At 37.8% G+C, this 24,426-nt stretch overlaps 1 protein-coding gene and 1 long non-coding RNA gene across 3 annotated transcripts; both read left to right on the forward strand.

Moving 5' to 3' along the window:
* Positions 1-15: 15 nt before the first annotated feature.
* On the forward strand, positions 16-2,324 carry LOC148654560 (uncharacterized). Its single transcript, XR_015941491.1, has 2 exons — positions 16-322; positions 1,205-2,324. It is a non-coding gene; the product is annotated as an uncharacterized LOC148654560 (long non-coding RNA).
* A 5,452-nt stretch (positions 2,325-7,776) lies between these two features.
* tnni1c (troponin I, skeletal, slow c) lies at positions 7,777-21,457 on the forward strand. 2 transcript variants are annotated; one of them, XM_088646975.1, is made up of 9 exons: positions 7,778-7,876; positions 8,144-8,175; positions 10,104-10,283; positions 10,744-10,785; positions 12,686-12,817; positions 13,156-13,245; positions 18,936-19,112; positions 19,351-19,448; positions 20,620-21,457. In XM_088646975.1, the coding sequence occupies exons 3-9, from the start codon at positions 10,143-10,145 to the stop codon at positions 20,621-20,623; spliced, it is 684 nt and encodes a 227-aa protein (XP_088503101.1). In that variant the 5' UTR covers positions 7,778-7,876; positions 8,144-8,175; positions 10,104-10,142; the 3' UTR covers positions 20,624-21,457. The 2 variants fall into 2 exon arrangements, with proteins under 2 accessions (XP_088503102.1, XP_088503101.1); XM_088646976.1 differs by lacking the exon at positions 20,620-21,457 and having other exon boundaries at positions 7,777-7,876; positions 19,351-19,452.
* The last annotated feature ends 2,969 nt before the right edge of the window (positions 21,458-24,426 follow it).

Raw genomic sequence — 24,426 nt, forward strand, 5'->3', positions numbered from 1 at the left:
TGTGAAGCTAGTTAGAGTAAGCGACCCGTAGCTAGTAGCACGGTACTCTAATCTAGCCATTGTTGGGCTTTACAAAAAACTTTAAAAATAATTGTCAAAAGCAATATTTTACGTATATTCTTTACTTATCAAGGGGCGTAAGTGATAGAACTTTGTGGAGACAGGAGTTCTGAATACAAACTTATAACTTGAACAGATCATCATGAAACAACCTGAAAATTGCTGTTGATACAAAAATTGGAGTAGTCCTTACTACCCCAATTCTAGTGAGTGGGATCTTTTCAAAGACATTGAGAACAATTCAAATACCTTGATTTAAACGGTAATTTACTTTTTTAAGTATGACTATTATAAGTATTTTAATTATTAGAATAATTGCCATTTTTTGAAAATGTTGTTTCTTATATTATTGTCAGTAGTATTCTAAGGACAAATACACATGCAATACAACTATATATCATGTCTAGTAGTTCAATGTAGACGCAGAAACACGCCTCAAACCAAACGATGAGTAAACGAGAAAGAGACCGTTGTACATATGTGTATAAATGTTTCAAGTTTTTAACTAAAAAATAAACGTTTCTATGCAAACATGCATTCATGGTGAGTACAGAACTAATCAGAGTACTCAAATCAGTGGTGCACTGGATGTTTCCTTAAAAATGAACGTTTGGCATGGTCCTAGATATATACTGAAGAGAGCATACAGTATAAAGCAATTTATTATAAATTAATATAGAGCTTTATGTGTAAATACCAATGCAAGTCTCACAATTGGCAATATTAAAGCAAAGTTGACCCAAAGTGCCAGAGTATATTAATGACAGTGCGCTAATTATTAATTAGTTTTAGCAGAAAGTAATGCTTTCAACTAGCTTGCAGATTCACAATATTCAGTCACCCTTATACAATATATCTCCCTTAATTAATGGCATCTTCCTTGCTATTTATTTTTCTGTACAGAAAGAGTAGGACAAGACAGAAGGTTGGGGTAACTAAACAATTTGTGGTGAAAAGGCCTGAAAATTAAAGTAAACATAAAGCCCTGGAATTGGCATGTGGCATTTCATGCTCAATTTTACGACAGCAGTCGACTGTTTCAGCTTCCAGCACCAATTCACCCACTGACAGCAAGTGTGAGCAAGGCTTAAACCATTGTGAGATATGTTAATGTCACCTCATTGATAATGTTTTGTCTCAATAGCAATCCAACTCACTACAAGAGGAACCAGAAGTATTTGATGTCTGTGCTGGGCTAAGGGGCCAATGGTGCAACATTACCTTCTGTGGTATTATGACCAAATGCTTCCAAGTCAGAATCCCACCAAAAAGGTTAAATTCTGAATTTAAACCCACAACCTTCCAACCAGATGTCCAGGACATTAACCACTACTCTGTTGTATTGATGAAACATGGAAAAAGCATTAGCAGAAGCACCCGATCAGCACAACTGCCCCACTAAGCACCAGCAACAAATACCCATCAGATCCTTGTTAAACAAAGTAAAGTACAAGATTAAATACCAAGGCATATTAAAACAAAAATCATCAAGGTGTTTGACTCATGATTGAGATAATGAGGACCTGAGGTCCCTGATTACAATTTTACAACATCAGTATATCCCAGTAACCAGTTGAAATCTCATAGTTAGGTGAAAGCTGGCTGGAGCTTTGTGTGGTGGTTTGTACTGGAGTGAGGTGCTACTGTATAGTCCAGAAATATGCATAGTGTCATTCTGGTACGTGCTCAAAACCATTAAGAAAATGTTAGTGTCCATAATTAAAAGACATTTGATTAAACCAATTTCTCCACTTTTTTGTAATAAATCTGAAGGTGGCACATTAAGCTAATACAGTACTTTAACTGCCACAACATAACAAGATCTAAGGCTCTGCATGGCTTGGCACCTCAGTACCTGTCTGAACTATTATCGCCCTACTCCCCACCTCGCAACCTTCACTCTTCTAATTCTGCTCTCCTTACTGTCCCCCAAGCCCATCTACATTGTATGGGTGACAGGGCCTTCTCCTGTTATGCCCCCAAGCTCTTGAACTCTCTCCCCAAGGATATCAGAAAGTTACCTTCTCTAAACTCCTTCAAATCCAGACTCAAAACCCTCTGCTTCAGAAAAGCCTTTACTTAACTGGTTCCATTCTTCACCCCTCTGCTCTTCTTAGTACCACCATCCACGGTCTCCTCTATATATTGTAATTGTGTTTTATCTTGTGTATTCTTCTTTTTATTGTTTGTTGTCATCCAATAAAGTGCTTTGAGAAGCCACCTTTAAAGGCGCTATATAAAATAAAGTTTTTTTATTATTATTTTTATTACAAGATACATTTATTGAAAACAAAATTATGTAAACTGCAGTACATATAGCTTTAATTTCATCCACTAGATGGCACCACATACAAAAAAGCGACACCTTCCAGTAACCAAACAAGAAACTTCGAGAATTGCTGATTGTGAATTTAATTTTCATTCCAATGAAGGGTGGGGTTTACGCTTTCAAGCTTTGCATTGTTTAGAAACTTATATAACAATAACACTTTGTCAACGTGAATGGCTAAAAAACAACAATGAAGCATCTTTCAAAATTATTTACTACTGGACAATTTCCTTGGGAAAAAAGTTAATACTTTGAAAGTCACAAACAACTACATACCTAATAGCATGTGTTGTTTTAGCTTTTCAGTGGTTTTCCATTGTTTGTATCAAGGATTGCTCTCTGTGAAGATATCCCAGTTCTAATCCTGGTGATTCAAGTGTCAGCTGTTTTTCACTCTAGAAGTGAAAGTTTCTGTTGTTTAATTCAACAGTAACTGAACTAATAAAATGGTTTATTTGCGTAGTCTGCTGTTAAGACAATATAGATATAAGGTTACATATGCATTTGTGAGCAAATTTAACAATTATATACGGCTACAGAGCTAAAAATAATTAAACATGTATAGTATAAATAGTAAATTGTTAGTTAAAACTGGTGCTCAGCTAAATGATCAAATACTGATCTGTTGCAAAAACCAACAGACACACTGGTATAGGTATCATGGCAGGGATAGGGGAGTCCTGTTTTATGTTTTACCAAAAACATTACCCCAAATGTCAGTGACAAATAAATTAATACCAGAAGAAACACTAGGATAAGTCTTATTTTAAATCAAGGTATTTCCGAAACCATACAGTATGACCTTTTAGTTTTAGATTTTTCTTTAACTTTAACTCAGTATTGCTTCCTGACAACATAATGGTAATATTTCAAGTAGGTTGCTGTGTCAGCATGGCTGCAAAGGAACAAGTAAAGGTTTATTCCATGCTGAAAAGAGAAAGAAAGTTCTACGGGTGTTCACCACCCTAATCCTTAACTTGTTCCTTTGCAACATTATGGTAATAAGGGCTTGACTGATGTTTATACAATAGTGTATTACTCTCATCTGATAAAAATATAAAATATATTAAATATAGAGATACCTGGATTTTGTGTTATAAACTCAAGTAGTGCATGCCTATATTTTAATAACAGAAAAATTAGGCAAAATTGGCCATCTCTGCCCAAAGTAAAGGGAAACAGACTATGCTCTTCATTTTCCATATTACAGACAAATTGTTAAAAAAATGTAATAGTTGAATGCAAATAACTAAAACATTAAACCACCTTGCATATGTTTAAGAAAAAGGACAAATAATTACAGGAATTGACATCTTTTTAATCAAAGGCGTTGTTGTTTACTCTTCTATCATTGAATTTGCATATTCATCAAAGGGCTAACTGAAATAAAAAATACCAAATCAGAAATGTGAAATAAGGAACAGGCAAAAAAATTACGAACATATTCTGAGTGTAAAAAATGCCATGTAACATAAAAAGCGGCAACCTCCAGTATAATCTAAGCATTTTTCACAGACCGCTTTACTGTCCAGTTTTGTTTTGAATACTTTTAGGAAAATTTGCCTTTACTTCCAGATAACTATCAGAAGGAAGCAGATGCTGTTGAAAATTGAGCCTTCTGTGTTTCGTGGATTAAGATAAATTGAATGACAAGCCACTGGACTTGTCGGTCGTTTAGGCCTGCCTTAGGAGGAGATGTGCTAATATAGCCAGATATATTTAGTTATGATGTTATGCGATCTGAGAATTTATGCTATCCATGACATCCTTTTTTACCCTCACAGCCAAAATACTGTTCATCTGTATCAAGGTTACTTGTCAAGGCATGCCAGCTTTGGTAGAGGACAAACCAGCTATTTAACATCAGAAGAACATTAAAAGAAGGCTATGTATAAGGAAGATTACTTTTTCATTCCTTTACATCCACTGATGTAATTGTTTCATGTTGTGAAGCACCATCTTATTACCAGTGATTTGTAAATGGTTTTCTTCTATTTGAACAGCTACTGGCTTAACATTTTTCAAAGTGAAGATTTATTATCAAATAGCTGATGCATACTGAGGTATTGTCACCCATGTCATGTCATCTCAGGTTCTAAAACATCTGCCACTGAAATGTCCTTCTTTTTTTAAGTAAGAAGCAGGCTCTGTCAGTGAAAAAGGCTATTCATTGTTAAAAGACATAATTCATTTCATTTTGTCCTGTTATTTAATTGGTCTTTATGTTAAAATAACACTTAAGCCTTGCATCAAAATGACACACACGGGGGTAATGTTTGGATTCTAATTTGTTTCACATATGCAATTCCTGACAAATGGTTCTGGCAAGTTTGTTGTGGTATCACACTACATCTACTAGAACAGTTAGATAGCACATCAAATAATCTTCCCTTAATGCATTTACAGAAGGCCATGCAAATATAATTGTAATGGATATGGAGCTGTGAAGACATAAAGGACTGAAGGACATCTAATTAAATGTGTCATAGCTGTATGTCTTATGCTTGTTCTACTGGTATCATGGCTGATGTTTATATAATAGTGTACTTCTCTCAAGCTGGTTTTTATTTAAGCTTTTCTGATTTAAATAAATATATAAATATATTAAATATAGGGATACCTGGATTTTTGTTATAAACTCAAGTGGTAATTGAGTATATTTAATGACAGAAAAATTAGAAAAATTTGTGTTAGTTCCTGTTCATGATTGTTTCCTGACTGTGTATTTCAGGCTGACTGGGTGCTGGAGGGTGCAGCCACTGTGTGCTTTCCAACCTCAGGGAGTTCATTTTCTTTCAGGGTGCAGTGCACACAGGCATTTCTTTCTGAGCTATTAAATCGTTTTTTCAATTCTTCCTGTTGAAATCATGGTGGCACACCCTAAACCAGTTTTAAATGGCAGCAGGGACCTTTTGCTTTACCAGAAATTGCTTCACCATATAGATTTATGGGAAAACTTTAGATAGGCTAGCAAGCAAGAGTTGAATTTATTCAAAATACCAGGTATTTCCAGGTATATCGGGAGATTTTCATTTCCTATCCAGACTGGATATTCCTATATCCTATAATTCCTATCTGGGATTACTGTTGGATATTTGAGGTTTGCAAGAATAAAATGTGTTTTTACTTTAAAAAGATCTAGGAATGCTTACCGTCTAATCTAGACCATACCATATAGTGATCTTGGCAAAACTATTCCTATTCCAGAAAATTATGACAAGATCTCAAATAACAAAGCAGAATCATAATCAATCTTTTATACTGCACCTTAATCATTGTAAGTTTACCCCTCAAACATGTTTTTTAAATTAAAAGATTTTGAATTGTTGAGTATAATTGAGTATAATTGTTGAGTATATTGAGTATCTGTTCTGGTTTTGTTATGTTCTTTGTGTGTTCTGGACTGCGAGTAACTCTTCTACTGATTGTATTGTATGTATCGTATTATTATTATTGTATCATTCGTTACACTGTGTCTGTGTTGTCTGTGTTAAGCTGCTGTTGCACTGCAATTTCCCTCACGGGATCAATAAAGTATCTATCTGTAATTATGGATTGTTAAACCAATTATATCTACCATTAGAAATCTGTGGAAGATGCTTATTAATTTACAGAAAGTGATTATATAGAGATGAAAATATAAAGTGTTGGAAATAACAGTTAATTATGATCTATATTTAAAGAAAAGTGCTGATAATTGTAGATTATATCATTTACTTTTACCCATGGTGACAAGAATCCTTTCGTGCTAATTCCAGTAGCTCAGATTAATCCAGATTTATTTGATCCATGCATGGGAAACTATTTTACCATGACATACAATCATTGTCACACTCTGTGCTATTAACTGATAAATATAACAGCAGGTATTATACATACTGTACATGTAGAATGCAGGTTATGAATAGCCATGGAAAGGTTATGAATAAATAGTATAGACATCTGGTAACGCTCGGAAAGCTGTAGACTATGATTGTGATGACAACATTTTTGTCATGTGTTCCCATTAAAAGAGAATGAAACAGATACAAATGGACTTGACTTTTATTGGTAAGACTGGTATAGACAGATAAGCTTCACACAAAAGTATTCTATGAAAACCTCCAGATCATCTCATGAGAACTAGATTAAAAGAAGATGTGACATGAAAAAATATATCAGTATCCCAAATTTATAAAGGCATGACAACTATTAATACTACTTTTTTGTTGCGAAGGTCAGTACCATAATTTGTCAAAATTTGGGACAAAGACTGTCATGGGATACATAAATACCAGTATTTGAAAATGAAATTAAAGGAAAATTCAAATGCCACTGCAGATGTAATATAAAAATGCTTAAACTACCACTCATGTACAAAGCCTGACATGGGTAATAATGCAGACTATTATCCACACTGTCCAGTAATGTCACACTATCATTTTGAATAGGTCTTTGCAGTGGACTATGTGTCAATTCTATTGGGTTCCCACAAGGCTAATTCTTTTTTTCTACATTTTGTTTTTACATTTCCTGAAGATGAACCCCTGGTCATCTTATTAAAGAACTCAGAATAATATTTTTAACGTATTCTAAATTATTTTATTGAATGGTGCAATGTGTTCTCTTTGGAGTTTAATTTTTTTTAAACAAAATGACTCAACATTGTAATAAATGGTCAGACTGATGATCACAAGTATTTTGGATTGATTTAAGATGGGATAAATGCTGTGAGACTATTTTTAAAAAAGAAACCTTCCAAAGGAACCTTAGCTTATTTAAGTAAGACAGAACTATTTTAACACGTTTTTATTTTTGGTTTACTAACATCATTACTGAAAATTGTACAGGTTAGGGAAAATAATTAACATAAATGTCAATATAATTTTGGTAAATCAGGTAAACATAAATGTATTCTATATACTGTATACAGTTTATAAGATATTTATAAAGTCTAACAGCATTTAGGGGTGTCTGGTACACCACTTGCGCTGTGTGTTTATACTACTGCTTCTGTGTCCCAACGCATAAGAGAAATAGACTCCCCTGTGTAATTTCACTCTTAAATAATATAAAATAATTATTTCATTTCCTGAAATATTGTTTGTCCTAAACTCTTTGTTGTTGGTGTTTGTTTTATTGTATTGATGTATTAGACTCTTGGGGATAATAAAAAGTTAATTGAAACTACCTCAAAAATGTGTTTGCCACTGTTTGAACCACTATTTTTGTAATTCTTCAGAAATTCATGGAAGTGTTCGATCACTGAGCTGCAAAAGTCATCAGAGTGTTGTTTTCCAAGTAAAATTAGCCGGGAACATAGGTTGTTGGTCACCTTAATGTTCGCCCCAACCCTGTCACATTGTCGGGCCGGGTATTGTTTCATTCCTTGAGCACCAGCTACAAGTTTTTCCAAGCTATATATATTGTCCTGTCACTGCGCAGAGACAAAAACACCCATTGTTACTCACAGGCTGTAGAAACGTTATCGATCTGTAATACACACAGGTAAGTAGCAGTATAATGTTTTTTCAAGTGTTGTTTTTGTATGTAATTCTGGGATTATTTCAGATTATTTTATTATTTAAGAATTTTTGTATCAGTTTATAATGTGTTTTTAGCCTTTTTAATAATTAATATTTTTAATAATTTAATAAGTAAAGAGTACTGATGAGTTATCACTACATTGCTAAGATATTTTCCCTTATTAAAGCAGCACATTTCTGCGAGCATCTAAACACTTCTTTTTCATAGTATCTTTTTATTTTCTCGCAGGTTAAATTTAAACAATGACCGATGACCAGTGAGTACTGCCTGTTTGGATTTAAATATTAACTTGAATCAAAATACATAATCATAGCAAATGTGTTATCTGGATTTAAGCATTCATGGAAATGTGTTTGTACATACTGGAATTGTTTTAAACGCTAGAATTGCATATTAATATTTAGTGTTTCTTACCTGAATTCTACAAACTGTCGGGAATGGAACCATGTAATGAAAAAATGTTTTATTTAAAGTTTCTTTTTACAGTAAGTGATTAATTTCAGTACAGTACATGTATGAATGACTTTTAAGATAAATTGTACTTAGGCAGATGTAATTTGGCAGAAGATGACCAAGAAATATAGCTATTGTTTTTCACGTGATGCTGACATCCATTTAAAAGCTTTTGATACTGGATTTTCCTGTCTCTAAAACAACGATAACATTTTTTCCTTTCCCTTTTTGCAAATACTTTCAATAAAGAGAGGTAAGTCTTTCTCTTTTATTCTCTTTTTTCCATATTCTATTCATATTCGAAACATATGACTTTGTAATGTTCCAGCTAACATTATTATATATTTATATGGTCTAGCCTAGTATTGACACTATTGGCAAGAATAAAGAAGTAACTTGTTAGCTAATGGTATTTGTTTATTTTCTTTTTAGAAACTTTACAATATAGAAAATATAGAAAGAAATACAATATACCCTTTATACTTAATATTATTGATGATAGGATTGTACTGTGACTGCACTGTACTGTGACTGTTTTATGTTTGGAAAGTTTAGACGGTTTAAAACAGTATTGACATTAAAGTTAGTTAATGTTAATTACAGACTATAAGAGCAAAAATGTTAAAAATATGAACAGGCCATTTCACCCATTTTGCTTATTTAATCATGTATACAGTATGTTACTTACCCAAAAGGCCACATGAGATTACTATGCTTTGTCCACATGTGCTCAGTGAGGTCCATGTCTATTTATTTGAGTCTTTTACGATGGAGCTGTGACACAATTTCCACCTTCTTCTTTTATCTCAAATTAAAATAGTTCACTTTTTTGGCAGATGATCTTTGGTATAGATATCCAGAAATCAATGATGGAAAATGTTGTGTAACTGGGTTATTGTTAAAAAGAATTCAAAGAATACCAGTGTAGTTTACAAGAAGGCACAGTTGCACCCAACACCATGACAGGTGATTGCATCTGTTGGTGCTTGGTGGCAAATAATTCAATGAAAATTCCTTTACACAGCAGTATCTCACAATAGTGCTAGGACAGGAATACATAACAGTATGCAAGGGCCTGTTTTAGGTTTGTTTTTTACCAGCACAATGAATTTACAGATGTCAGCTGTGCCTGGCATAATTTCTGTTGCTGCTTGTTCCACCATCCCAGTAGCGAACAATATTTTCAAAGCCCATCAGTTTTCCTGAGGTTTCCTCTGACCCTCACCTGTTCTCATAGCTACAAATCTTGAACCTAATGCGACAACCACATGACATGGTCTTCACTCAGCTTGAGTGGAGTCTCCATTAATTAATTTAACATACAGTACCTGCCAAATTATCAATTGAAGCCCTGTCAGAAATGAGAAAAAGAATCAGCAGAGGAAAAGGATACTAAATCTAATTTCAAAACAAACTTCTGCAGTGTAATGCACACATTTTCATTGCACCAAAATATAAATGAGGAATAAAAATCCAACTATTTAAACTACCAGAGAACACCATTACTCTCACAAAGAAATTAAAGCATACAAGCAGTAGCTATACTTTTTTAAGTCAGGAGATTTCTATAATCTAGAATCAATAAATTATATATTTTTATTCAATTTTGTTTCAGTAAACTTTCAGTAAAAGACTCACAAAACAAGAATGCTGATTTATTATTCAACATTACTTTGAGCAAGAAATGTGGTAAGTAGGTTGCACTATATAATAAAGTCTTCATTTGTCTCCGCAGGCAGAGCTGTTCACTGAGACTGTCATTGAAGAGACTGAAATGGAGACTGTAGTAGAGGAGGAGCAGGAAGCTGAACCAGAACCCGAACCTGAGCCCCCCAAGCCAGCACCCCCAAAAAAGGCTGCCCCATCTCCTAATACAGAACCACCATCTAAAACAGTAGTGGAGACCCATGTCAAGGTATCTTTCAGCTAGGACACCTACAGTAGGTCCTCACCTTTGATTAAGAATTTGTCTTTTTTTTCTTGCAATAACAAGAGTTTCTTTGGGATCATTACATAAGCATGAGAATCAAACTCACAGTGCTCGGTCTGGAGTGTGCAGGTCTTTTGTTCTGGTTTTGTATACAGTACAAATTCATGTTGAGAAGTAGTTCAACTACTATCAATAAATACTGTATCTTATGAAATCTCAAAAGGTTAAATAAGCAACATTGTATCTAGGCCCATACTTTCTTATTTTCATACCACGTAATTGTAGTTATTTAAAATGTTTTGTAGTAAAATGATGCTTTGGGTGTGAAAACACTAAATTGAATAATCATTTCCTAAGATGTCCAAAAACAAAACAGAAATGAAGTATACGTGCTTCACATTCTTATATACCTGTAATAATGTTGTCTTTTTTCTTTGTTTGACAGCCTAAGTCAAAGATATCAGCCTCTCGAAAGCTTTCTCTCAAGGTATGGTGTGTTTAGTAATGTAAGTACTGGCCTGACATCTTAGAGTCACCAAGTACCATATGGAATAAAACATGTTTGCTTGTTGTTTTTATTCTCAATAAGTGCGGCCACAATAGCAATGATTGTGTTGATAGCCTTCTTTTACTCTAATTTGTATACACGAAAATGTTTTTCATTCCCAGTCAGACTGCTGTGGTGTAGAGTGAAGAGGTAAATCCTTCACTTCAGTTATATTTACTGTGCAGATCAAAATCCAGTGCTAATATTTAGATATATATCCCTATATATATATATGGATATAATATCTAATTTTTTAAAAAATGTACTTAATAATGGAAATAGTTTATGTCTAAATACAATATCTTTGTCACAATAGAAGACTTTAAATTGTTAATGTTCAGTCAGTTAAAAACAGTATACTGTATACTGTGGCACACCTGGGCGGTTGTGGTGCTATATACAGTAGGCAGGTCTACAATGGTGATTGCAGTTCTTGCATAAGTCACGTGTGTATTAAATATTAAATTTTCACATATTGTGGGAAACACAATGTTTTACAAAAGTGACACAGGCTGTGAAAATGCATATGCACCTTACTAGACATTACAAGGTTTCTTCCTAAACTCATCATTGGCCCTTTAACAACATTATATACTGTTATTTGGATTCTCCAGTTTTGTTTCTGGGTTTAAGAAGTTCTGCTGATGCTGGAAGAAACTTGAACTTCATTGGCACAATGAACATCTAAGCATAAACAGCTGTATAGAAGTCTCACTTAAGATAATAAGATAATAAGTCCAGACATTCATTTATCCAGTACAAGTTCAAGTTCAAGTTCAAGTTTATTGTCATTATACTCATATACAGGTACAGTATATGGTATAATGAAATGCTATTTAGCTAGCTCTCAGATGATAAGTAGTACAAAAAAACAACAATACAATTGTATAATAAAAGAAAGACAGAGCCAACAGGCAGTGTGCAAAAACAACAACAGGCAGTGTGCAAAAACAACAACAGGCAATGTGCAAAACAACAAAAAGGTAACAGGTAATGTGCAAAACAACATCAGATGTGCAAAAACATGCATCAACAGAATGAAATCATGCAAAACAACAACAGGCAATGTGCAAAACAACAAAAAGGTAACATGTAATGTGCAAAACAACATCAGATGTGCAAAAACATGCATCAACAGAATGAAATCAATGGATAGAAATTATGGGGAGTGAGCTTTTTGACATGTAAGGTAGAGGTAGATTTCAATGTGTGTTTGGGTTTTTGGTAAGAAAGAAGGTACTGTGAGGTTCAGATCATAGGTGAGAGGTGAGGTGAGAGTGAGAGTGAGAGAGGCTGGGAGTTTAATAGTTTGATAGTGCGGGGGTAAAAACTGTCTCTGAGTCTGGTAGTCCGGGCCCGAATGCTCCGGTACCGTTTTCCAGATGGTAGAGTACAGTACAGTACACACGACCAGTACAGGATAAATAAACAAATACACACTCACATAACTTTTACAGAAGCCAATTAACTTCCAGTATGTCTTTAGACTGTGAGAGGAAGCTGAAGCATCTGGAAGAAACCCACTTGGGTACAGTGGGTCTGCAATTTCCCTAACGGGATCAATAAAGTATCTATCTATCTACAGGGAGAACCTACAAACTCCACACGGATTGCACCCCAGTAATTGATCCGAGGGCTCTAGCGCTGTTAGGCAGCAATGCTAATCACTACACGACCATGCCAGCCGAGATAATAAATGCTTTTTAAAAATAATGTAAAGATCAAATACTGTATAAAGTAGGTCTTGAACTTCAATGGATTGTGAAAGGAGAACAGGGGTGGTGCTTTACACTGCTCCTTTGCAGTTCCTGCAGTAACAGGCAACTTCTCCTGTCTGCAGATGCTAATGCTGGGTAAAGCTAAAGAGGAGCTGGAAAAAGAGAAGGTAGACAGGGATGAAGAGAAGGTCAAATATCTGGCTGAAAGAGTTCCTCCCCTGCAGCTTACAGGACTCACTCTGGAAGATCTGCAGGTGAGGGTTTTCATTACACTATCACACCTGTATGTGGAGAGAATATCATTGCTTATTCTGCGAACATTTTTAACTAAAGGAAAGTTTGGTTTCTTTTATGTGTAACTTTGGTTATGCCTTAAGATGACTTTACTAATCATTCCCTTTAATATTATAACTGTCTGTTATTTACACTTGTACTTTTTGCACACTTTTTAAATTACACTTAATTTTCTTTAATGGAAAAAATGTACTGCACAAGATATATTTCTTGATAGGTATTTTGCAGTGCCTGCACAAGCCAATCTTCATTCAGCTCTAAAATGTAAACAGCTTGATTGCCTTCTGCTTGATTACAGAAACTGTGCAGGCAGCTTCATGAAAAGATTGATGTGGTGGATGAGGAACGATATGACATCGAGGCCAAAGTCAACAAGAACGCTCGAGAGGTAATGGAGTGAGTAGTGTCTAAAGTGATCCCTTGCACTACCCAATTCAACACTTGTTTTTAAACATTTGCAATTGTTTTTCATCAGTACAAGCCTTTCTTCAGAGGGAAAGAAAAAGTCACTAAACAAAAAATGTTTTATGCATGAAGATATTTCAGCAAAATACATTGCAAAAGTAAAGTTTTTTCACTGTAAAGCTTGCAGTTTTGACACTTTTAAGTAGCAGTTCAAATTTACTGTTCTGTCCTCCTTATCCTGTTTCTCTTCCTCTGACCCTCTAGAGGATAAAATACAGTTACTTGACAATGCTCTTTTATCTACCCTCGACACCTTTGCTCCTTTAAAAACTCGAACCATCTCCTTCTCTCGCCCTGCCCCCTGGTACAATGACCATCTGCGTTCCATGAAGGCAGCCTCTCGCAAACTTGAGCGTAGGTGGCGTCTTTCCGGCCTCAATGTACATTATCAGGCCTGGAGAGATTACTTATCTGATTATAAGGTTACTATAGAGTCTGCTAGATCCACCTACTTCTCTCACATCATTGAAAATCACCAAAACAATCCCAGACATCTTTTCTCCACCATCAACAGACTGCTCAAGCCAAACTGCCCCACCACATTACCTGCCTCATCACAACTTTGCAACACATTTTTAGATTTCTTTAGTTCTAAGATTGACAACATCCGGCATCACATTCTCTCCACTACGGATATAATTTCCACACCTCCTCCCTCCTCATCCAACTTCTCTGGTTCCCGTCTCTCCAGCTTCTCTCTTCTTGACTCAGCATCCCTAAACAAACTAGTTACGCGCATGAAACCCACCACATCTATTTTAGATCCCATTCCCACCACTTTATTCCAGTCCTGTTTCTCTTCTCTCTGTCCCATTGTCCTCAATATAATACACGAATCCTTGAGAACCGGCATTGTACCAACGGTCCTCAAAACTGCTGCTATTACCCCAGTGCCAAAGAAGCCTAACATGGCTCTCGACAATCTTAACATCTTTCGCCCCATCTCCAACTTACCCTTTCTCTCTAAAATTCTAGAACGTGCTGTCACACTTCAGTTACATAACCACCTCATGACAAACAACCTTTTCGAACCCCTCCAATCTGGCTTCCGTCAACTTCACAGCACAGAAACCGCCCTAGTCAAAGTCACAAACGATCTCCTAATAGCTTCTGATTCTGGTTCTCTTTCCATACTCATCCTTCTTGATCTCAGTGCTGCCTTTGACACTGTTGACCATAACATCTTGCTTTCTCGTCTCGAGACTGTGTTTGGAGTCTCTGACACTGCCCTCAAATGGTTTAAGTCTTACCTCACTGATCACTGTCACTTTGTCTCTCTCAATGGGTACAGGTCTGAAATTGGTCTTGTCAAGTCTGGTGTCCCCCAGGGCTCAATACTGGGCCCCTTGCTCTTCAGCATTTACATGTTCCCACTTGGTCAGCTTTTAAGATCACATGGCCTCAGCTTTCATTTTTACGCTGACGATACTCAAATATACATCCATACCAAACCCGACACTGACGTGGCTGTCTCTATTCTATCTAATTGCATCTCTGCCATAAAAATTTGGATGACTCAAAACTTCCTTCATCTTAACTGTGACAAGACTGAAGTCATGCTTATTGGTACCCCCCATCAACTTCGTAAAGCCAGTCCTGTAACCCTGTCTGTAGATGGCTCTGTACTAGAACTTCAATCAAAATTGAAAAACCTTGGGGTTATATTCGATTCTGGCTTAACATTCGACCCACATGTACAGCATACTGTCAAAACATCTTTTTTTCACCTTAGAAATATCGCAAGACTACGCCCTATGCTATCATTAACTGTGGCTGAAAAGCTGATCAACATATTTGTATTCTCCCGAATTGACTACTGCAATGCTCTGCTCCCTGGTGTATCTAAATCTACTCTGAACAAGCTGCAGTATGTCCAAAATTCAGCAGCCAGAATCCTGACCAGGTCTAGTACAAGTGTTCACATTACTCCTATCCTGGAGTCCTTGCACTGGCTTCCGGTCAAATTCCGCGTAGACTTTAAAATCCTCATGCTCACCTACAAGGCTTTACATGGCTTGGCACCTCAATACCTGTCTGAACTTTTATCGCCCTACTCCCCACCTCGCAACCTCCGCTCTTCAAATTCTGCCCTCCTTACTGTCCCCCAAGCCCGTCTACATTGTATGGGCGACAGGGCCTTCTCCTGCTATGCCCCCAAGCTCTGGAACTCTTTGCCCAAGGATATTAGAGAGTCACCTTCTCTAAACTCCTTCAAATCCAGACTCAAAACCTTCTTCTTCAGAAAAGCCTTTACTTAACTGGTTCCATTCTTCACCCCTCTGCTCTTCTTAATACCATCTTCCACGGTCTCCTCTATTTTTATTGTTGTATTGTTGTAATTATAATTGTGTCCTGTCTTGTGAAATTTTCTTATTTATTGTTGTAGTCTTCTTATTTATTGTTATTGTCATCCTGTAAAGCGCTTTGAGAAGCCACCTTTAAAGGCGCTATATAAAATAAAGTTTATTATTATATTATTATTATTATTATCTACACAAACCTAATCGATGTATTCAAAACAAAAGAGAAAGAAACAGCTAATAAATGTAAACAAAATTTTAAAAAGTTGTGATTGTATAAGTAGTAAACATTTGTTACGGCAAACCCAGATTAATATAGGTGAACAGTGAAATGTTCCTTAACAAGCCTCAAAATTAGCTGAGGGGGGTCTATATGTAGTTCATATGATTTCAGAATAGATACACCTACAGTATTTTTGTAAGGTCTCTCAGATGGCAAGATGTAGCCATAAAGAACAAGGTGCTTTCAAAGTAATTCTGTTGTAAGTTGTAAAATAAACCCTTCATATCTATTTTAGTGAGGTGAACTGAATTATTAAAAACTTGAAGGCACCCTGACACTTCTTAGATCACGCCATCCCTCCTAACTGAGCAGGAAGGAAAGCAAAAACTGTTAAGTCATGCCACTGTGAGGATAACAGTGACTTTAAAAGACCTATAGGGTACTGGCTGAGATAAGAGAAAATATTCATGGCTCAACAATATCTTGGTCACTTCACAAATGGAACTTATATGAATCGTAACATCTCAAATCCTGCATTTTGTTTCAACAAAGCACCTAAGTGATACCATAAACATTTTAGTAGTCAAACAAGTAAAGAATTGTAAGTTTTTGGTCTAAATACAAAGTGTTACATCTGATGCAAATCCAGCATACAGCATCACTCAATCATCACCATCCCTACTGTGTAGCATGGCGGTGGCAGATTTAACTTGCAGTTCTGCTTCCCATCGGACAGGACTGACAGGCTTGTCTAGATTGATGGGAACACAGAAGGTGCAAAGTTCCAAAATTCACCTTTTAACAGGAGAATGATCCAAAGCACAAATTTACAAAGCTGCAATGGAGTGGCTTAAGAAAAAAATATGAGAATGTTCTTGAGTGGCCCACTCAAAATCCTAATCTGAATATTATGGGGACTGCAAAGGAACAAGTAATAGGTTTATTCCATGCTGAAAAAAAGAAAGAGAACACAACGTTTCGGCCGTGGAGCCTTCTTCAGTTGTGAGAGAGACAAGGCAGTAGGCAAAGGTAATGTAGTGGGAGAACAAAGGCTGGGAGGGAGGAGGAGTGAGAGGCGGGAGCAGGGGACAGAAAGAGAGGCCAATCAAGAGGTGTGAAGTCAGAATAGGTGTAGAGAGTTGTGAAATGAAACATCCAATGAAAGGAGAAAATTTAAAAGAACAGTAGTCTGTCGTTAAGAGAAGGCAGAATGTGTGATCCTAGCTGCAGAATAATTTTGGTTTCGGTAGTTTCTGATGTATGAGTTCGGAAAACCATCTTTGAGAACACAGACAGAGAGATTAGAGTGGTCGTGGCCATCAGAGGTGAAATGAGAAACAATGGGCTTGGAGAGATCTTTAATCTTCACAGCCCTGACGTGTTCTCTAAAGCGGTCTCCGAGTCTCCTTCCTGTTTCTCCAATGTAGATGGCTGGGCATTTACTGCAAGAGATACAGTAAATAAGGTTGCTGGAGGTACAAGATGCCATCTGTGTGATCCGGAATTGTCCTGAGGGGCCTTGAATGAGTGTGGTGTTGGATGTGTACTTGCAGGTGATACAACGAGCTCTGTTGCAAGGGAAAGTGCCTGGTGTGGATGGTTGTTGAGGGCGGTCAAGGGAGCTGTGAACAAGGAGGTTACACAAATTAGGTGGTTGGCGATATGAGATGATGGAGTGATCAGAAAAGAGGGCCCCAATGGAGGGATCATCCTGTAGGATGGAAAAGTTGTGGTTAATAGTCCTGGGGATAGGAAGTGTGTTAGGGTGGTAGGGAAGCACCAAAGGAATGCGGTTGTTACGGCAGGAGTTCCTGATCGAGTTGATGGTCCGAGGGGTGTTTTTGGCTCGGGCAAGGGCCCTGTCAATCACACTGCTGGGGTATCCTCTGTTGATGAAAAAGGAGTACATTTTGAGGGCTTGGTTCTCAAAGTCGAAGTCGTCGCTGCATAATCATCATAGCCTAAGGAACTGTGAAAAAGGGAGAGAGTTTTTAGTGTGTTTGGGGTGAAATGAGCTATACGGGAGGTAGCTGTGTGAATCCATGGGTTTGTAATAAACCGAAGTGGAGAGTCGGGGGTAGTTGATGGAGAAGATGATGTCTAGAAAACATCAACATCGCCTCTCACTCCTCCTCCCTCCCAGCCTTTGTTCTCCCACTACATTACCTTTGCCTACTGCCTTGTCTCTCTCACACCTGAAGAAGGCTCCACAGCTTAAACGTTGTGTTCTCTTTCTTCTTTTTTTTCAGCATGGAATAAACCTATTACACGTTCCTTTGCAGCCTACGCATGCTGACGCAGCTACCCACCTGAACTATTATGGGGACAGATCACTTTAGCTGATATACTATATTTTGCATTTTAAGCAAAATGCTAATATGGTTGGTTCTGTTCAAACATCTTTTTAAAAGGTAATATTACTGCAATATAAGTATCTGTGGACATTTGGACATTCAGCAACACCACCCTAATGAAAAATACTTTTAAATGTTGGCAGGAAGTCTCTTTGTCTCAAAAGAAGTAATATTTTTCACGGTATTCACAATAAATTTATTTTTAAAAATAGTTCATGATGTAAAACATATCTAATAAAAGTTCAGGTGGGTAGCTGCGTCAGCATGCGTAGGCTGCAAAGGAACAAGTAATAGGTTTATTCCATGCTGAAAAAAAGAAGAAAGAGAACACAACGTTTCGGCCGTGGAGCCTTCTTCAGGTGTGAGAGAGACATCTGACTACTGCTATTGCCCTGTCTCTCTCACACCTGAAGAAGGCTCCACGGCCGAAACGTTGTGTTCTCTTTCTTCTTTTTTTCAGCATGGAATAAACCTATTACTTGTTCCTTTGCATATCTAATAAAATGTTATGGTCTCAGAACTAAACATTTAGTGCTGTTTGGGCGTTCATTTGTTGAGAATGTTTGCAAGATTATACTGTAGCAGTATTAGCCTACCAATAAAGAAACAGGTTTGTACACAGATTCTGGGCTTCTGAGATTTATTGATGTCACCAGTTTGGCAGTTTACCACTCACATTAAGCTCCTAGAGGTATACTGTAACTCATTGCTGGTTGTGCTTCTACTTGTTATCCAGATTAATGATCTAAACCTGAAGATCATGGACCTGAGAGGAAAGTTCAAACGGCCTGCTTTGCGTAGAGTGCGTGTCTCTGCTGATGCTATATTGCACTCTCTGCTGGGCTCCAAACATAAAGCATCCCTGGACTTGAGGGCCAACCTCAAGTCAGTGAAGAAGGAAGACACAGAGAAGGTACTTTTGGTATATTGTGCAGTTTTGCACTGCCCAGAATTATAGTTTTTGTAATATGATTATAACATGATTATGATTATATATGATTATATATAATATGTAATATGTATTAAAAATACTTTAAAATATATTGTGAGGAATTATGCCCATGGCCAATGTGTTTTTAATTTGGTTGTCAAATAGAATATTTCCTTTGAGAAATGTTGAAGAATAATTCTTAACTCCTTTTCCCTCCCAGGTACTTACCAGTGAGGTTGGAGACTGGCGTAAGAATGTGGAGGCCATGTCTGGAATGGAAGGCAGGAAGAAGATGTTTGATGCTGCTGGTTCTGCCCAGTAAGTAATTGCAGGTGTAGTAGGTTATTAGACATTCATGCCATGTGTTGGTTTAATGGTACTTGAACATGCCCCTCCTTGAATGAGACTCTACAACTTTACCTTTCAGTTTCTGCAAAATGATTTCAATCAAATTATAAGTAAAGCCATTGCTTCAAGAAAATAAAATATATCGTCCAAATATGAATTATTGCTATCCCAACATTATACTTTGTAAGAGAAATATTGCCCTTACTCACTATGTTAACCCTTACTCACACAAAGAAAACACACATCTCACCATTATGAAACTTATAGTTTACATCTTAATACTTTGATACCCAATGAATTGAACAGTGACTTTAAATCTTGTTTTTTTATATAAATTGCTTTTGTTCAACAGAAAAATATTTTATTGTATGTTGTCATCAACTCATCTGATTTATCAGTTATATAGTTATACAGTATATTATAACTAAAGTAGTTCAGGAGGGTAGCTGAGTCAGCATGCGTAGCTGCAAAGGAACAAGTAATAGGTTTATTCCATGCTGAAAAAAAGAAGAGAGAAAACACAACGTTTCAGCTGTGGAGCCTTCTTCAGGTGTAAGCACCTTACATTTCCCTTACACCCGAAGAAGGCTCCACAGCCGAAACGTTGTATTTTCTCTCTTCTTTTTTTCAGCATGGAATAAACCTATTACATATTATAACTAAAGTTTTGTATCCACTAGGAATTAACAATATGATAACAATTTTTATTAATCTAGCAGGTATTGTATTTTAAAATTTTTACTGGTATTTGTGTAAACCTATATTATAAATGATTTAATTAGGAAATAAAGCCCCCATTCAGTTTTTATGTTTTGAACTAATTAAGGCACATGAGGAATAACGACACCCAAGAATAAGATGCATTTGAGGCTGTTTATTGAGTATTTAATGTAATGATGTGGGGGCGTGGTCATCAAGTGGCATTAAAATATAAACAAGTCCCAGCACACAGGCACACCCAAAGACTGGCAGTTAAAATTGAATTTATTTTGATTACAAAATAGAGGGGTAAATTATACAAAAAATGAAAACCTATCTTGTATTTGAGGTCCTGAGTGATTTTAGATCTTTCTTCAATGAAGTAAAGAATGCAGAAATGCTAACTATGAATTGTAACATTTTATAATTTATTGTCTTTCAGATAAATGTGACCTGCTTTGAAACCTGATCTGCCACGTAGTCCTACACACTCCACAGCAAACCAGCAATGTTGTAATTAAGAGGCAATATTTCTTAAATTGAATAGTGATTCCGTAATTGGGTGTCTTTAGGATAAAAACAGTTACTTCAAGGTCACTGAAGAATCATAACTTTGGAGTCAGCCTTGCTTGCTCCTCCCAGAATGGAAGACTAAGAAACGTCCCCATCCAAACACCTGAGATTAACCAGAGTGTCATAACTTTACTAATTTAATTTCTCTATCTTTCCATACAATGGTGTTAGGCTTTTGTTTTAGTAGTATAAGTGGACAATGACCATGATTTTTGTAATTTATCAACAGGAACCTAACATTTATCAAATTCATTGTACATTTGGAACACAGAAAACAATATTAATATTATTTGGTGCTGACAAACATAAATACAGATTATTAAAATCTCCCCTTTGTAAATGAATGAAAGAAGTATAGTATGAAAATGTTCAAATAAATGTGTTGTTAAATGTAGGTGTTTTCTGTTCATTCTTGCAATGTTTTATAACTGCACCCTGATTAAATTCTTATTATGCAGTAGTTGTCTCTAGGCCACAATAATCTGCACAATTTATTCATTTAGGTGTGATAAACCAAGAATTTCATTCAAAAATGTGTAGTAAATCTGGTGGCATATTATTTAATTCTATTTTATTTATATAACCTCTTTAAAAAAAATCCTTATGTCCTATTTTATTTTTGAATATGTGTGATGTATAAAGCAGGTTTGGCAAATGACATAACAATATTTGTGAGTCTGAGAAAATGAAAACGTCCAAAAATCTGTTTTCCTCTGCTAATAAACATAAAAAATGTGATATTTCCTTTTCATTAATTTATTCTTTTTTGTTTAATACACTTTTTATTGCAAATTCACCCAGTATGGAATCACTTATAGTTTAGCACGTCAATATTCTTACATATAGGAGGGTTACAAAAATAGAGAAATACAGAAATAGACTGAGCAGGTTCATAAACAAAACAAATAATCATAACCCTTAAATTGCAAAGCATCTGCCAAGAATAAACCCAAACCGTTGGTATAATTAGAGGCATCTATGAATGAGTTCCATGAACAACACACAACATTAACATATAATATACAAGTGACAATATTTACAAACAAGGCATCTTGAAGGCCTACTGTACTGTAACGCAACGGGGGCTCAGGCGGGCGCCCTTGCCGCATCTGGTCGGCCCAAAGTATAGGTGGCTCGAACCCGGGACTTCCGCGTCTCTCTGCAGCGACCTAGCCCCGTGAGCTAAAGAGAGATCTCTCTTTAGCTCACGGGGCTAGGTCGCTGCAGAGAGACGCGGAAGTCCCGGGTTCGAGCCCCGGACGGTGCAGGGGCCGACCAGATGCGGCAAGGGCGCCCGCCAGAGCCCCCGTTGCGTTACATTGGTGTCAGAGTGGGATGGGATAGCCCTTCGCCGGGGACGGCGATTTAAGCGGGGGAGAGTGTAACGCTTATGGCCGACAGGCACTGTGTAAGAGCCGGCGTACCAGAGCGGGTGACGTCACCGCCCTTCCCTGTGATAGCAGGACCACAGCTACTGGGCTGTGAAGAGATCTCTCTCTAGCTCACGGGGCTAGGTCGCTGCAGAGAGACGCGGAAGTCCCGGGTTCGAGCCACCTATACTTTGGGCCGACCAGATGCGGCAAGGGCGCCCGCCTGAGCCCCCGTTGCGTTACATTGGTGTCAGAAGTGGGATGGGATAGCCCTTCGCCGGGGACGGCGATTTAAGCGGGGGAGAGTGTAACGCTTACGGCCGACAAGCACTGTGTGTAAGAGCCGGCGTACCAGAGCGGGTGACGTCACCGCCCTTCCCTGTGATAGCAGGACCACAGCTACTGGGCTGTGGAGAGATCTCTCTTTAGCTCACGGGGCTAGGTCGCTGCAGAGAGACGCGGAAGTCCCGGGTTCGAGCCTCCAGTCGGGATGGAGCCGACCAGATGCGGCAAGGGCGCCCGCCTGAGCCCCTGTTGCGTTACATTGGTGTCAGAGTGGGATGGGATAGCCCTTCGCCGGGGACGGCGATTTAAGCGGGGGAGAGTGTAACGCTTACGCCCGACAGGCACTGTGTAAGAGCCGGCGTACCAGAGCGGGTGACGTCACCGCCCTTCCCTGTGATAGCAGGACCACAGCTACTGGGCTGTGAAGAGATCTCTCTCTAGCTCACGGGGCTAGGTCGCTGCAGAGAGACGCGGAAGTCCCGGGTTCGAGCCACCTATACTTTGGGCCGACCAGATGCGGCAAGGGCGCCCGCCTGAGCCCCCGTTGCGTTACAGTACATTCTGACCAACCAAAAACAGATAAACCTGTCTTCTACACCAAACACAATACAACCTAGAGTTAAATCTCTCTTTCTATTAATCTGGATGTTACAATGTGAATGGGAGACCTACTGTATCTCCATATTCCAAAAATGCATCCAAAAACCAAGAGAGACCGTTTTTAACCTAGAGTTTCTCTATGTACAGAAAATCAGAGTTTCCAAAAAACAACAGAATGTCAAGCTCTCAAGGTTCAAATACTGAACTTGAGTCTGGTCTTCAAGGCGGATTGGAGCAACCTACCCCCCTTGCCTGGCACTGGGCACTGTCTCTCCCCTTGTGTGACTCTTGATCATTTACCCAGAACTTAATTAACCAAGCTAAACCAGATGATTCCTTTGATCAGTGTATCTCATACCCAAAGTAACGCTTCAGTTGCTTTCTTGCTTTAAAGCTCCTGAGACCTTCAAATATTGACACTAGCAAGGTATTTGAAGATTGTCTATATATTATCGAGACAACTCAAAAGCCACTTCCATTAACTGTAATCCTAACGCTGTATCCCTAGCCCAAGTTGTAACAATATAAAGCAAACACTGTCAGAGCCATTTATCTTTTGACACTCTGAAAGTTACACAATGCTTTACAGGAGAGTTCACACTAATAGACGGAGTGGCACATTGCTGACATAACTGCAAATGTGCATGCTCATGTTGAACTAACTGGCTGTTATTCTCAAGTCTCATGAGATATGCAGTGCTGGATTTGGTGAGCACATGGAAGGAGAAAATCCAAGTTTCTGTTGCTGTAAATGGGGTCAGTGTATGTAACACACTTCCCTGGAATAAAGATTTCTAAAACTGCTGTCTCAGTAGAGTGATTGGGAACAGTTCTTTAGGAATTTGCTCTAATGAGTAGAGAGGTTAAACTTAGTGTTCTGGCTAAATAATAATAATAATAATAATAATTGCTTACACTTATATAGCGCTTTTCTGGACACTCCACTCAAAGCGCTTTACAGGTAATGGGGACTCCCCTCCACCACCACCAATGTGCAGCATCCACCTGGATGATGCGACGGCAGCCATAGTGCGCCAGAACGCTCACCACACATCAGCTATCAGTGGGGAGGAGAGCAGAGTAATGTAGCCAATTCATAGAGGGGGATTATTAGGAGGCCATGATTAGTAAGGGCCAATTGGCCAGGACACCGGGGTTACACCCCTACTCTTTTCGAGAAGCGCCCTGGGATTTTTAATGACCACAGAGAGTCAGGACCTCGGTTTTACGTCTCATCCGAAGGACGGCGCCTGTTTACAGTATAGTGTCCCCGTCACTATACTGGGGCATTAGGACCCACATGGACCGCAGGGTGAGCGCCCCCCGCTGGCCCCACTAACACCTCTTCCAGCAGCAACCTTAGTTTTTCCCAGGAGGTCTCCCATCCAGGTACTGACCAGGCTCACACCTGCTTAGCTTCA

The sequence above is a fragment of the Lepisosteus platostomus genome, chromosome 9, assembly GCF_059453375.1.
Source record: "Lepisosteus platostomus isolate fLepPlt1 chromosome 9, fLepPlt1.hap1, whole genome shotgun sequence".
Classification (NCBI taxonomy): domain Eukaryota; kingdom Metazoa; phylum Chordata; class Actinopteri; order Semionotiformes; family Lepisosteidae; genus Lepisosteus; species Lepisosteus platostomus.